We start from the raw sequence: 16,404 nt of genomic DNA on the forward strand, positions 1-16,404 counted from the left end.
CAGTGAGATTAATCAATAATTAATTTGTAAAAAAATAAAAATAATGCTAAAAATTTTAGGTCGATTATTAATGTGTCATAAATACAAATATATAGATAAATAGAAATTAGTTCTAATTCTCACATGATGAAAAAAACTAAAATAAATCAAGAAGAAAATGATCCGTCCAATCGTTATACATTGCTAAAATTTGAAAATAAAATAATTGGAATTTCTAAATAACCAGTTAAATCGCTATAGTAGTTAAGGTGAAGATAAATTTTATTAGTAAAATAGGGCTTATAAAGAGTCCATTTATTTTGAATCTCCAGACAAAATCAAAAAAATGGATCCCAAATTTGTTATGGATAAGATGGGGAGTACTTTTTTAACCTGTAAGACGGGGAGCACATAAGTAACTTATATGTTAAAAATAGATAATCTTATTTAATAGTCATAAAATGAGATTATATATTCACGGACATCTAAGCTTAGGTAAAGTATCAAAATATTGAATTATCAAAACAATGATATGGTTCACTTTCAATTAAAAATAAATAAAAGAAAGGAAAAGGACAAAAAAAGGATGGTCCTGTGCTTAAAAGGAAGCCATACCCAGTCGTAAAGCAACAGAACAACGGTGCCTCTTCCCACTGTATGTCGCAACCACATGTGGTATGGGGACTGGGATTCCCTGGTCCCCCCACGCCGACACTATTAATTATATTTGTTTTATTTTATTCTTTTAATTTCATTTTTTTAAAAGAAAATTAATATGATAAGTTTGATCAGTTTTATCATTGGAATAAAACATTTAATTTCCGGAACATTCCTGCATGAATTGTATTCATGCACATACAAATTATCACAAATATCAGAATTTTATTTTTCTAAATAAATTATCACGCATTTTTTCCTACTATTCAATACACTGTATGTACTACATATAGGCTGCTGGTCAAAAAGATGTACTGCATATAAGCATTTCTCTCAACTCTTTTCATTCATTTCCAACTGCAAATGTTATTTGACAAGATACAAATATCATAACTAAAAAAATAATTTTTTTTCCAGAGAGAACCAAAGGACACATTTGATATATAAATAATTAGACTAAAAAGAATTATCATAAATAATGAAACAATACCATATACCCCATCTGTTATCTATAACAAAAAAAAAAGCAAAAAAAAAAAACTACATACAGAGAGGAAAAAACTGAATGAATTTCAACTCTACCGTAACAAAGTCAAATCATATATTTATACCAAAAAGAAAAAGAAAAAGAAAAAGAAAAAGAAAAAAAAGTGAGGACTCATCATAATCGTCACTGATGAACGTTCTGTAACCTGGAACCGATCATTTTGAGCTCAAATTTCTTGATAACGCCGGCGATGTCTCTCATGGTGGTATCCAAAACGTAAGGGATTTTCTCGTGGTAGAGATCTGTGGAATTCACAAGCATTTTGCAGGTTTCTCTTCGGGCGGCTATGGTTCCATGGTAGTGATAGTATTTAATTCTGCCCTCTGTTTTGTGAGTTGTTTTCCCCATCAAGTTCTGCGACATGTGAACGCCCGTTGCGTACACATTACGAGGTTGTACCGCGTACTTTCGATCCCTCCTTATGCCCCTCTTCACGTCTTTGTACACTAATTTCTCAAATCCCCACTTCCTGCATTGTTCCAATTCTCTCGCAGTTATTATACAACACAAATACTTCAAAGGCAAAAACAGAGCATTTAAATGCACTTTTACCTACTGTTTCTGGTTCTGAGCATGAGAACTAAATGAAAAACTTGTTTTAGTTTTGAATGCAGGACATTAATTTAATCAATCTCATAAATTTATAATTTATTCTCCGAACGGCCCTAATGATTGCTCGTACTAAAAAGGGTTCATTAATGAGGACAATTTCCCATGCAAATAGTTACTAAAAATATGCTTTACAAAAATTAACCCATAGTTTTTATAACAATTAATTTAACTAATTTTTTTAATTTTTCTAAATTAATCTAACATCCATACTTAAAGATCAGTCGAAATATTTTTTTATGTAGGGAATAATTTGCACTTGAGCCGCAATAAGCAGAGTAACACTATCTTCTTTGGTTAGATAAATTGCTTAATAGAGCCTAAGAATATATTACCTCCGGTTCTAATTATAAGAACTTGTTTATTGCCTACAAACGAGGTCTTATAATTAGAACTGGAAGTACTACCCTTCTAGTCCTGTTTATAAGGCACTTTCAACATATTTCGCATGGGTTAAAAAAAATTTTTAAACTTCATTAACTCTCATTTAAAATACAACAACTTTCTAACTTTACCCATATTTAATTTATACAGCTTTTAAAAAAAAAATCATCTACACTATAATAAATAAAAGACAAAATATACATCTATACTAAAAATTTAATAAGATGACTTATAAATAAGACAAAAAGAAAAAAACCTTCTCCCTTTCTTAACAACACGACCAAAGGAGTAATATGGTAAAGCTCAAAGTTGTAATTAAAAGAATATATATATATATATTGTTCAAAATTGACTAGTGAAAACCGTTTGTTTTCAGAATTTGGGTTTGACCCAGAGGTCAAAAAAAAAATGCTGAGCCGTGTCCTGGCTCAAACCTGTCCCGTGTTCCTAAATAATAAAAACATATAAATTTATTAAAAATATAGATTAGTTATTTCTGTTTGCAAACAAAAATGTAAAAATACATAAACAAATAGATTGTTTTAAAACATATTTTCTCACAACCTAAAAGTTATCATTTTCAGATTAAATAGCTGCAACTTCAAGCATGACACAAATATAATTTTTAAACAGAGGAAAAATTAAAACCCCCTAAAAATAGAAACAGAGCGAAACCCTCCTACAGTAACACACAAACACACACACACAAATACACAGTTATACACAGATCTAAAAATAGAATACGGGGGAGTACAGAAATCTACCACAACCTAACCTATGGTGATTCCAATTTCTCTATCCCTCTTAAATTACAAAGAAAATTCAAATTCCCAAACGCGGTAGATGTTATAATCAGACAATCTGTAAATGCAACCATACATTTGACAGCTCAGACAATACCTTTGAGACTTTGTTTTCTTCAACACGTGACACTACAAATAAAAATCGAACCACCCACCACCACTACTTGCCAGATAGATGCATAACTGTTATTGTGGTGATGTTGATGCATCCCCATAATTAAAACCTATATTTAGTGGCACGCATGCCTACTAATCAGTCATATTCAATATTGATTTGTGGACATTGTTAGTAAAATGTCTTATTCTAGACCCAAATGTCAAAATAACCAATTCGACTCAAACAACATGGAAATCTCTTAATTAATGAGTAATGTGTAAGTTCTACCACTATGAAGATTTCGTTAATTCGGTTAATGAGTAACATACAAGTTCTTCTAAATGGCCAACTAGTTGATAGGGATATGACTCATTCTTACAAGTTACAAGAGTGTGAGTTCAAATCTTATTAATAGAAGCATTGAGAACTAAGAAGTGGAACTTAGAATCATCATGCTTAACCCCAAACCTAACTCACCAACACTTTTATATGCCTGGAAAATGTTAATCTAAACACAGCATGCTCATATTTTTGCTTTGGGTTTCTTTTTCTTTTTCAATTACTTTAATCCAAGTCATTTTGAAAATTTATACTGCATCCATCTATCTTACTAAAGAAGACAATACTGATGATATTATAGAATGGCTGAGAATTTTCAGCAACACAGTTCAGATCATTGACCAAGCAAGAAGAAATTGTTATTTTTAACAATAAGGTCCGGCACTTGGGAATTTCTAGGACACACATGACAATAAAACTATTGTTTAATCCTAATTTTGACACTACATGTCAATGCGCGTTAGGAGGATAACACATGACACATGAATGGGTCTAATAGTTCCAAATTCATCAATCATCTTGTTCCCCGTCCTCTGCCTTCTCTTTGAAAAACAAGACAATTATAATCAATAATCAGTGCCAAATGCCCTTTATTGATTGTTCCATGACGTTAAGATTCAACAAAGAAAATAAATTTCTATTTTGGACATAACCATAAACCCATCTAGATCAGCTCTGAATTTCAAATTGAATCTAACTCAACTTGTTTGATCAATTCAAACACAAATTCGGTTCAACTCATAGCAATCAGACAAGATCTCAGATTACGAATGGAAACAGTAAGATCAGAGACAGATAGAATGACAGATTGTGAAAGTACCTGTAAGTTTTGCCGTAGTCTTCAGAGAGGCAAATCTTACTGCTCATAGGCATCTGTTCAAAGGTGAATTGAGAATACTCAGAAAGTGAATCCAGAGCTGTTTTGATTGTGCTTTTAGGTGGCACATAAATGAACTCATCAACATCAAAGAAGAACATCCACTTGGCCACAAACTTGTATCGATGTAAACAATCATTCACCACCATGAATTGATTGTGATAATACCCATCAAATCTCTCTTGATCCCTAATATCCTGCAACGTCACATACCCAAGTTCCATCCATGGCTTCAAAACCTCAAGAACTTGCTCATGGACCCCCCCTGCATCGTGTATCACAAAGTGCGATCTGGGTCCGAAGAGCCTGACATGGTAAGCGATCCATTCTCTAACTCTCTGGGGATTCAAGTTTCCGTACAATGACGAGCCACAGTAGAAGTAGTCGTACTTGGGCGGCGAGGTGAAAATGGAAACATCTAGACCTCCCGGCGACTCAGTGAGGACCTCCATTCTATCAGTGAGGTTAAACTTGGTGTCGCCGCCGCCGGATGTGGAGGCGTAGAGGACCAATTTTCCACCGGAGTTGTCGACATTGACGGGCTCCGAGAAGGTACAGTTCAAAATCACCACCGTGTAGACATGGCCGTAGCCCCAATCTGGAAGCATCTTGTACCCGACGGTGGTTATGGGCTTTGCGGTGGTGTTCACGCGCGGGGTCCACTCACACTCATAGGTCGGCTTGCTGTAGACATGGAGAGGCTTGGAAGAGAGTCCTACAATGGCGAATGTGTTCAGACCTCCTCTGTAAGCACCCATGGTGATGAAGTTATAAGCTGCAGAACCATAAGGATTAAAATCCCGCTTGATGATTCCATCGTCAGAGGCCGGCTGTGTCGGTGACGGTGACGGCGGCGGCGACGACGGTGGTATAGAAAGCAATCTAGATAGCTGGGTAGACTCCAAGGATTCGCCAGAAGAAGAAGGAGGAGGAGGAGGTGGGCCTTGGGGTTGGGAGACCCGTGAGATGCAAACTCGGAGATCAGAAGCAGAGAAGGTGAAGCGAGAAGGAATGAACTGAATAAGAGTCGCGATAGAACAAAGAACCAGAAGAGTTATGAGAAGAAGCTTGAGCTCAGCTGTATAGTTGGCTAATACACCAACAAACAGTTTCTTCTCTTTCGCCATTGTTGCATACAGCTTCTCCTGAATCTTCCCTTTTTCTCTGCTGTGAACAGAGAAGGTGGTGGGGTTGGCGAAAGAGAAGGGAAAGTGTTTGTTGTTTATAGTTGTTTTGTGGGGTGGGTCTATATAATGTGCTTTGAAGAATTTAGATTTAGAATTATTGAAGAATGAAATTAGGGTATTTGGGAGAAGAAGATTATGATGTCACATGATTGATGCTTGATTGAGGGCTGTTGTTGAACTGTGATATGAAGCCCTCCATCTAATATGATTTGTAAAGAAAATGAAATTATTTTATCCTTTAATTCAATTTTTTTGTTAAAATATTAATTGATCTCTTTTAATTTTTAATTCTTCATTATTCATTTCTAAATGCTTTAAATGTTTAAATTATTTCAATTAAATTGATATTACATGAAATTTATTGTTATAAATATATAGATAGAATTATTTAAAATAATCGAAGCAAAATATGTAGATTGAAAAGAGAAAAGAAGAAGCCAGGAAAATGAAATGGAAAATTTTAGAATTTTCAATTTCATTATTGTAAATTTCTCTCTAAAACATAAATTGTCTAAAGTTCTTACGAAACATAAGGAAAAATGTCTATATTGAAGTTGATTTTCAATAGAAACAACAACGTTGAATTGGGTGTTTCCATACCACAATTACGCTATCTCTTTGATTAAAGTAGATTTGATAATATATTACTATAATGTAAAGATACTCTATAAACATAATGGGAAAATTCCTTAATTTTCTCTTACACTTATTTCACGCATGTGCTTGATTGGGGCGTCTGTGACAGCGGTAAAATCAACGATTTTCTCAACCCACCTTTAATTAAATTAAAAAAAAAGCCTTTTTTTTTGCCAAAAAAGAAAAGCCATTAAATACGGACAGATTACAAGGAGAGAAATTTGCCAGGAGGAGTGAAAGACAGCGGAACGGTTTTGTTTATCTGAAAAAAAATAAGGGAGAATTACCCCCAAATTCCTTAGAAGTTATTTAAACTTTTTTTCTTCTCCTTATAGAGATAAAATTATATGTCATCTCAATCAACAGCTTGTCAGTAAACTCCACCTTCTCTTTGTTGTAATTAAATTTTTTTACTTGGATAATTCTAATGAATTTGTGGTTAATTCTGCCTGATTTTTTTTTTCATATAAATAAACCTGTTCCCGAAATTGTGATATTACTCTAAATCCCACTTTCTCTTTATTGTAATTACGATTTAAAGCAGAGCTACTAAAATACTCTCTTTTTTCCAGAAAACAAAACTTATTCATATAATGCAACACTACTTCAAAACTCTTCCCATGGAATTAGATATGGAACTTTCAATAGGAGCAACCCACCCATACAAGAATGGGCCTTAAAGGGCCCAGCCTAAAAGGGCTTTGTCTTTGGAACCACATAAAAGGGCCTTCCCTTTAGAACCACGTATCATAAAATTACTATACTGTTAATGTTCAGATTTCAAACATCCGATCTAAGGATCAGCCCAGAGGCTTTTATGTCATTTTGAACATTTCTATTTTTTTAGTTGTTTGAAATACAAAAAAAAAACACTAAATTGCCTATACTTCTTGATTTAAAACATAAATTTTAGTGAAATAAAGTGTTGAATTATTCCTCAAACTTTTGAAACTAATGTTTCATTGATGGCATATGTTCTCTTATATATAGGTTATTGGTACTTGACTAATTTTGATTTTAGTTGTTCTGGACTTCTAGCCTTTTGCTTAGCCTCTCTTGCAAATTAACGTGTATGTGCCTGTTTGGCAGAGCATTTAAGGAGGAGAAAAGTAACTTATAGAGGTGATGTCATATATGTGTTTTAGGAAATTGCTTTTAAATAGTATATTGCTGTGCGTGTGCGTATATACATACTATAAGACATATTTAACTAATTTGATTAGATTAAAGAAGTTAGGTAAGTTAGTTAATTATAAGAAAAGTGACATATTTTTCCTGAAACACCATAATCATTTTTTTTAATACCACATCTCCTTCTTCTACTTAATTATGGTTGATGAAGTATCCATAAGGGTAATTTAGAAAAAATTGATAAATATGAGAAATGGATCTTACATTTAGGATCAAAACCAACTCAAGAATTGTGTCCTATATTAAGGATTGGAAGAGTACAAGTTTTTGTTGTTTTAATCAATTAATTAATTGGTTCTGTGATTTGTCGATGCTGTGTTTATATACAAGTTTATGTGATGCAGGGATGCTCAAAAAGCAGCATCACGTAGCTTTAAAATATATGAAAAAAATATGTAATGGTTCTAATGAAAAATGATCACATATTAGTACTAAAAATGACAGTCCTTACTATAGAGCCGTCGCATCTTGTTTTATTACTATGACAATTAGGATATAAAAACTGTGATGTATTTGTTTTAATACATGACAATTCTTTTTGTTTTGGCCATTTAATACATGAGAATTTTAAACCATCATGTATTCATCTCAGAGGATAAATGACGCGCTTATACATGAAAGCTACAACCATCATATAAGCGCAAAATTAACCAACACATACCGACAATTCTATGGTAATGTTTGGAGTTAAATTCTTTCTAGAATCGAAAAATCAACATTTTTCAGAAAAGGTATTGATTCAACATCTAAACTTAATTTCAAAAACTTAAAAAAGTCACCTATAGCTACCACTTTATACTCCTAAGATGATAATATCCGTTACACAATAGCCTTACTCGGATGCCAAATATTAGAAATGGCAACGCACCTAAGAGGGGTAAATTGAATGTTGGCAAATTTTAGGATTTTTTAAAAATCTTCTCACAACTGTGTTTCTAAGCAAATTCAAGATTTGAAACTTGTTTGCGAGAATGCTGAACCAATTTCATAAGTACAAAGTGTATATTGAAGCTTGAAATTGAACTACAAAGTTGTCAATACTTAGTCAAATTTTAACACAAAATAGAGTATAAAATTGATGTGATGTAAGATCTGCCTAATTTTAATAAAGTTATATGATGCAAATTTTTTGTTATTTCTAAAAAATACTACTTTTCTTATAGGTTTTTTACATTAGGCATGCCAAAATTATACGTGTGTTTCATTCTCTTGCAGTCATTTCGAATGTCAATAATTTTTTTTTGCAGTTAATAATATAATTTCTTAAAACATAAATTCTCCATGTATTTATAGAAACAGTGGGAGCGGAGAAAGAGAAGTTTTTTTTTTACTTTTATTTTTTATTTTTATGGGTATTGTTGGAAAAACAATGGGAGGAGGGGGTGGAGAGAGTTGTTTTCTCTTTACTATTGTTTTTTTTTGGCTGAGCGCTAGTGGACTTTTTACCGTTAAGAATGAGGAAGCAAACAAGATGATGACGTTGGGAAGCCCTGCCGTGCACGGTGCAACAGCCAACAGGTCCCACCGTCCCAAGGTCCAACCCACCAGTTATATTTTTTTGATGTTTTTTTTTTAAAAAACCAGAACAACCCACCAGTTGTCTCGTGAGGCTTCTCTCTCTCTCCCCCCCTAAAAATTAGAGTATACTCAAGTCATTTTAAATTTAAGACTAATATGTATTAGACTGAAAGTGTTAAGATTAAAACCCTCTTAATAAGTATGCTTCTCGAGATTTAAACTTGTGTTCTTCTCTTTTTGAGAGTGAGACCACTTAACATTTCTACTAGTAGTTTGTTTGTTCTCATGAGGCTTTAGGGGTGGAAACAGGCCAGGCCAGGCTTTACCCTTAACAGGCCAGGCCTGTATTGAAGCCTGTTGGCCTGAGCCTGGCCTGTGGCCTGTGATAGGCCTTATATTCAGCCTAAGCCTGGCCTGTGTAAAAGCCTGGCCTGGCCTGAAGCCTGTTAACAAGCCTGCATTTTTTTAAAAATATTTTAAACATATTTAAATCAACTCAACATTATAATAACTCAATCCAAATTATATAAAATACAAACATAAAATTATCTAAAATATTTAAGTGAAAAATATTTAATATTCAAATGGTAGTATATTATTTTGTTGTTCATGTTTCAAATTATATTATTTAAGTGAAAAATATTTAATAACTTGAGGAGAAGATGTAGTTAAAATGGTCACAATACAAGGGATAAACAGAAATCAAATTCATAGAGGGGTTATTTCTATTGTCAATTGTTGGTGATGTACGTTAGAAAAACTAAGTAGTTTGTATAGGTAAATAAAAGTCAAAAATGACAAACACGAAATCATCATCGGGCAGTAGGATTTGAATGAATAACAAAGTGCATATTATAGAAATCATCATCCAAGGTATATTGAAGAGTAATCCAAACATGGTCTTATTCAGGATAAAAGAGTGGTATTAGGCATATTACAATATTAATCAAAACATGGTATTATTTTTAAAAAGTTAATTATAAATTTATAATTATAATATTTTAAAAAAATATAACAGGCCCAGGCCGCCTAACAGGCTTAACAAGCTTATTAAAGAGCCTGGGCCTGGCCTTTTAAGAGAAACAGGCCTTTAAAAAGGTCTGAGCCTGTTTTAATTTGGAAATAGGCCAGGCCAGGCCAGGCTACTTACAGGCCAGGCCACAGGCCGCCTGGCCTATTTCCACCCCTATGAGGCTTCTCTATTTTAAGTAAGATTTGGTTAATGTGCTCGTTTTATTTGTCAAATTAATGAATAATTAATTCCACACCCCTACTATATGTATATTATGTCATTTTTACTCTTGTCATTTTTTTTTCTCTTCACTACTTACTATATGTTTTTCTTTAAAAATTTAGCTTTTTTAAGAAAAAGTAATCAATCTAACCTTATAAATTCACGTTAAATTTTTTTATTACATCCTTGTAGTTTTAAATTCTCTAAAACCATCCTCATAAAATTTGTCAAATATTTTGATGTGTTATTTTGAGTTTTGATTACATATGAAAATTGTTAAATAAAATTTTTGTCATTACAATATTACATGATGCTGCATTGCTCGGAATGTGTTTGAAAAACATTTTAAAAAAATCCTGAGTTTTTAACGGATTGTTGCGATCATTTTTACCCTCCTTTTTATATCCATAACGGATTAAATTGAAATCACATTAGATGACGTAGGATAGCATTCACTATAATTCTACGCAGGACAAAATTTATGTTAAGTTGCTTATATATATATATATATATATATATATCTCTCTCTCTCTCTCATGTTAAATTCTCCAATTACACTTGTGTTTTTATAATTGTGAGTTGTTAAAATGCGTATCACTTGTAAATTGACTTATGAACACTTGTAGATTTTTGTAACCACTCTTATAATTTACATTATGATTTATAAATATGCATACATACACTTATTATTTTACTATTGTTAGTTATTAACTTATAAATACACCTATGAAATGTGGACATTTGTTATATTGCTATAGTTAGTTATTAAAATGTATATATAAATTTGTAAATTTATCTATGAACTTAACCAAATGGATAAAGTAACTTAATCTAAGTTTGATTTCATGTATTGTATGTTAAAGTGCATCACATATTACTCAGGAAAATGACAAATAAAATACCTTTAAAAATACAAAATGCCAAATCAGTTACTGTAAAAATCAAAATACCATATCAATATAGGTGGACTAATTTGGCATTTACAAATTTGTGTAAAAGATAATAATGTCATCAAGCAATTAACAAAACAAAAAGGAAAGCAGAGATGAAGTTATGACAGTGAAAAGTGTGGGAGGTCGTAGGAGGAAACTCTAGAATTGGTAAAGCCGCCAAAGAAACAACACAAATTGTATTTTAATGCTAATCTTCTCCTCTTTTCATTGTCATTTAGGTGGGTTGCATTTGTAGGCAAGTGGGTTTTAGATGGGGAACGAGGTGAAGATGGAACATTATGGTAAAGTGATGAAATTCATATTTGATTACTTTTTCATTTTTCAGGTGTGCAGTGTCTGAAACTCTCATATATACAAGGATGTTGGTATCTGATGAAGGGTTAGACTAGTTAGTAATGTGGCATGCTGGAAGCCATTTTATGGGTGGCATGAAGATAAATAGTAAGGAGAGGTGGAAGTCTGTAGTTAATAGCTAAGGTGGAGGTGTAAACAACTAATGTGTTGTTTGTAATAGAGAAGGATGGGTTTTGTTATTCATAGTGAGAAATAATTGGGGAACTAACAATTTCATGAATGCTTACTTGGTTTTTGTATATTTTTATGGAAAATGATATCTATTGGCGGGTCAACTTTTTTGAATAAATTTAATTGTTATTTTCATGTTGAAGGAAAATTTACTACTAGAAAAAAGGGTCTTCTAGACTAATTAAAATAAACATTTTACACCAAAGTCACGCCCAGTGTAGAAATGACTGATTTTTTAAAAGTTTCACTTTTTACACTAGTTTTATAACCAGTTTGGAAAAAGAAACTTTTTAAATCGGTTATTTTACCAACCAATATACCTATTTGAGATTTTACAGGAAAAAAAGTCCACTTCTTAGACCAGCTATATTTGTTATAGCAGGTATAAGAGAAGTGGGTATTTTTTAAGTAATTTTTTTGTTATATTGGCTAATTGTTTTTATGCCATATGTTTTTTTAAGGTTTATTTCTTTTGTTTGCTTACTCTATTTCATCACTTGCAAAGAGGTAAAATAATTTTTGAGTGTTGGATTTCATGGATGTAATTTAACTTGGTGTCTGTTTAAAACTGAAGGCCAGTTCTTTTTGCAAGGATTGGTGAAGCTGAATCTTGTACCTCTTGGACTGGATGCTATTGTTTAATAATAATAGGCACTTGGATTGTTAACATTAAAATTGAATATACAGATGTTCCCAAGCTATTGTTTAAGGGGGTAAAAGGGAAGAATCTTATTTGATGAAACAATTACAGAATAGATTTGATTTTGAATTGGTAAACAACATTTGGCGTGATTGATTATATAATCAATTAGAGTAGGTTTTGGTCGCCAAGAGAACCACACTAAAGGTCTTGTTTCTCTTTGCTTTGGTTTCTTTTGCAATCAAAACCCACCCTATTCAATCATAATCAAACATATTGAATATAGTTTATTGCAAACCCAAAATTAATCTATTATACTTAATTTCTTTAAATAAGAATCATTCCATTTTTTGCCCCAACCAATAGCTTAGGGACATCTGCATGTTCTACTTTAACCCCACAAGGATCTAAATACCTAAGCTTAGTGAATCTAGTACCCAATCTAAGAGTGGTGACATTCAACCTTAGTAATGCTCACAAAAAGAACTGGATGTTTGTTGGAAGCAAACTTTGTGGTTAAATTTCAATTAACATACATCTAACACTTAGAAAAATTATGCAAGCCCTCTCAAGCTAGGGGCAAAGCAACCAAAAAAAAAAGTGGAACAAATAGAAGATAACAATCCAACTAGCTAGTATATTCCATATCTATATTTCAAATAAGATTTCAAAAATAACAAATAGCAATAACACATAAAGATGATGCCATCAACAAAAAACCAACAAGCACCTAATTGAACTTTATACTATTATAAAACCATACTCCTAACCACTTAAAGCAAGTTAACAATTGAGTAATCAAGGAAGCTAACAATAAACACACTAGCAATAATGTTAGGGCTTAGGGCTCAGGCTTGACAGTTGAAAGAATGAGTTATGAAACATCCATCATTTCATCCACTCTTAAGTATGCAACCGGAAGCATTACAGTTCAAGCAAACCATGAATTAGGCCCGTATATTAAACTCTTGTCTTTTAAATTATCGGGTTACTATTTATTTGATAATTTCATATTTTTGGTATAACTTTGAAAATTCATAATTAATAATAAAAAAATTATATTGAGGTGATTCAAGTCTTCATTTAAAACTCTTTTAATTCTCTATAGGAAAATAATACTCACTAGCTTTATTTACTTACTCGTTAATATTATAAAAATTCGTGAAGTTGCACTATTGATTTGTTTAAACAATGAGGAGAGTTAAAGACATATACATGTTATTATGCAATGACTTTCCCTTAATGTTAATGTATGTTATCAATAATGCCATTAATATTATGTAATGATGATATGCTTTCAAACTTAATATTTTCATAACATAATGACATATTTGAAAATTATCATATATTAATCATAAATCACATATGACTATGACATGCTTCAAATATTATCACATACACAATGAATGAGTTCATAAAATTACATAAACATGATAAACATGTCATACATGCAAGCAAATACCAAGCACAATAGAGTAGGATAAAGTTTGCTACTTTAAAGCTTTAGCTCCTCTTGTTTCCTTTGCTTTCTATATCTAGAGCTTTACTATCGAAGCTCCCAATTCCACTTCCATAATGTCCAATGGCCTTAATTACATCAACACATTATTGGCATTTATTCAATGGAGCCATGATAACAAGCAACATTCATACTTTGCTCTCTTTAACATACCTTTAGTTTTTGGACTTTCAATCCAATCTTTCTAGAATTAATTTCACATGCTATTTTTTTCATAATTTTGCATATAGAATCTATTTTCAAACTCAAAATAGAATTCATTTCCAAGCTCAATATCAACAAAATCCAACTCCTTCTCCCTTGTACTAGCTTGGTCGAATAATTTAGGGTCTTGGGGCAAAATTTCATTTTCAATTCGCATATTTCCAAACTTACTTTCTCACCTTTACCCTACATAATTTTTCATTCTAAAGACATTGGAAGCATCAAAATCATCAAAATCATCAAAATCTAACCTTAACTCAAACTCGAGTCTTGGCAAATATTATACAAAGGTTAAGGAAAATTTGGATTCTTTCCAATTTCATTACAAAACCACTTGATTACTACTCTTATCTTTCTCTTATTCATTAATGTAAATTCAATCAATCCTTTTCATGGTTTAAATAATATTGGACAGCACCTTCCCTTGGGTTTTAAATTTTCAAAACTCATCAAAAATCATAACCAAGCTTTGTAATACATAGAGCATCATAAACTACATTAAAATCCGTAGTCTTACCTTATTTTGAAGCTTTGTTTCACTTAGTTTCTCTTCTTCTTCCTCCTCTTTTCCTCCAAATTTTCATGGCCTCCCTTGCTTTCCCTCTCTTGGCCAAAAATCCTCCATTAAATGGGGGGAGAGGAGCTATTTATAATGGCTTAATTAAAGTTTTACCCTTAGGGTTAACTCAAGAGACCATGCCATGTGTCCCATATTTATACCATGTATTCAAGTGTCTTGCCAAGTGTCCAATTACCGTGCCATGTGTCCCTCTTCTAATTTCTCCCATGTGTTCTTAATCAAATTGAAGAGTAGTTTGAAATCTAAAGGGTTTTCTTTTCAATTTTTCCCTTTAAAAAATACTACTATTTTATCATTACCTCACATGAAAATAACAGCAAAATGGCAGGAAAATAGGGAGAAATTCATTGAAAATCAATCCCTAGGTCATTCCTTCATCAATCTTACAATATTGCATTATATCGGGTATTTTTTTGAGTCCTAACTACCTGACAGCACTAACATGTGCTATGTTACCCTTTTCTTGTAATTATTCTTTTTTTAATTATAAATAACTCCATGTGATATAATAATACCAAACATTAGACAAGAGAGCCTTTAGGGTTTTTATGCCTAAAGAAAAATATCAAATTATTCAATTTCAACATAACTTTGGCCAAATATTTTCTAATGTTCCCTAACTCTGAAAATTTATTCCTCTACATCATTCACTCTTTTTTATCGAGAAAAATTTCTTTAACTTTTCTTAGACCAAAACTCGACCTGTAGATATCTTTTTTAAAGATTTTTTTGGACATCCCCCTTTCTATAAAATTTGGCTTTAAATTATTTTAAAGCTAGCCTCTTTACTTTTAAGGGTCCATAATGATTTTATAATCTTAATTTCCTAAATAATTAACTCCCATTTTGTTTGATTATTTGAGGCCTCCTCAATATTATTTTTCTATAATTACTTGTGAATTTTTAAAGTTAGAAAAAAATCTGGAATTCGCTAGTAAATAGTAACCTAAGAATCAAATTTTAAAATTTTAATCTACAGGTTTATTTCATGATCTGCTTGAACCATAGCACTTTTGGACTCATACTAAAGGGGAATTAGCCAAAATTTTCATAATTAGCCAATTTACTAAAAATCCATTTTAGGGACATTTTCATTATTTTTAACCTTAAATGGGCCCTAACACCTCATTTTTCATTTTCTAAAATTGTCTTGGAATATTCAAGCATACTTTCCATCGTTAACCTTTCTGACCTTTTTAAAATTACAATTAGGTCCCTGTTAGGGTTTAGCTTTAAGATTCATCCCTTTAAGGTTTTTAGTATAATCTTTGGCCCATATTTATCCCCATTCCTCTTACTTATCTTATGAGACTTTACTATAGTCTCTAACTTTCTTATTCCTTAGTTTTAGAAAATCTTCACTTTGCAATTTAGTCCTTAAGAATCATTCTATCCTTTTAAAAGAATTTTCTGAGACTCTTGCCAAAAGAAGTCTGGTAGCCTGCCTATTTCAGGTTATTTCTTGCATTTCTAGGCTTAAAATTTAGAATGTTGCAAGTTGCATGAGACAAGAAAGAGCAAAATATGGTTAACAGCTAAAGCATGGCTTAAACCCTTTGATGTCAATAGCGAAGATGAAGATCTTGCACAGAAGGAAAACAAGAATCAGGGCTCATCACAAGTGGCTTAAGGAAGAAATAAGACGGGGATGATGAACATACCTTTAGTGAGAATAGGACAGCGATGGTAATGGGGATAGAAGGGAACGTCGTGAGCACTCCATGCCGTCGAGTGATACTAGCTTGAAAGAGAGAATACCTGTTGATTGTTCTATGAGAGCACAAAACTAAAACACGTAAAAAGCTACATATACCTATGGCAAACTATTTACACAAGTTAGACCTAAAAATTGGTGTAAATATAAATTTTTACTCTAGAGGTCGAATAGTTGATATAAATGTTATTTAATACATCAAAGGTGTCAA

The 16,404-nt window shown here is 32.1% G+C and overlaps 1 protein-coding gene across 1 annotated transcript; it reads right to left on the reverse strand.

Annotated features, from left to right (window-relative positions):
* Nucleotides 1–1,080: 1,080 nt before the first annotated feature.
* On the reverse strand, nucleotides 1,081–5,548 carry LOC114755683 (galactan beta-1,4-galactosyltransferase GALS3). The gene is made up of 2 exons (XM_028944576.1): nucleotides 4,236–5,548; nucleotides 1,081–1,652 (listed from the first exon to the last, which is right to left on the reverse strand). Exons 1-2 carry the CDS (start codon nucleotides 5,417–5,419, stop codon nucleotides 1,307–1,309), a joined length of 1,530 nt encoding a protein of 509 aa, XP_028800409.1. The 5' UTR covers nucleotides 5,420–5,548; the 3' UTR covers nucleotides 1,081–1,306.
* Between the last annotated feature and the right edge of the window lie 10,856 nt (nucleotides 5,549–16,404).

This window comes from Neltuma alba, unplaced genomic scaffold (assembly GCF_004799145.2).
Source record: "Neltuma alba isolate B1F8T4 unplaced genomic scaffold, ASM479914v2 tig00000194_pilon, whole genome shotgun sequence".
In the NCBI taxonomy this organism is placed as follows: domain Eukaryota; kingdom Viridiplantae; phylum Streptophyta; class Magnoliopsida; order Fabales; family Fabaceae; genus Neltuma; species Neltuma alba.

Excerpts from the sequence above, each read along its gene's own strand:
- LOC114755683 (XM_028944576.1), bottom strand. The coding sequence starts at position 5,419 with ATGGCGAAAGAGAAGAAACTGTTTGTTGGTGTATTAGCCAACTATACA. Across the intron at positions 1,653-4,235 it reads GACTACGGCAAAACTTACAG|GAAGTGGGGATTTGAGAAAT; the intron begins GTACTTTCACAA and ends GGAACAATGCAG.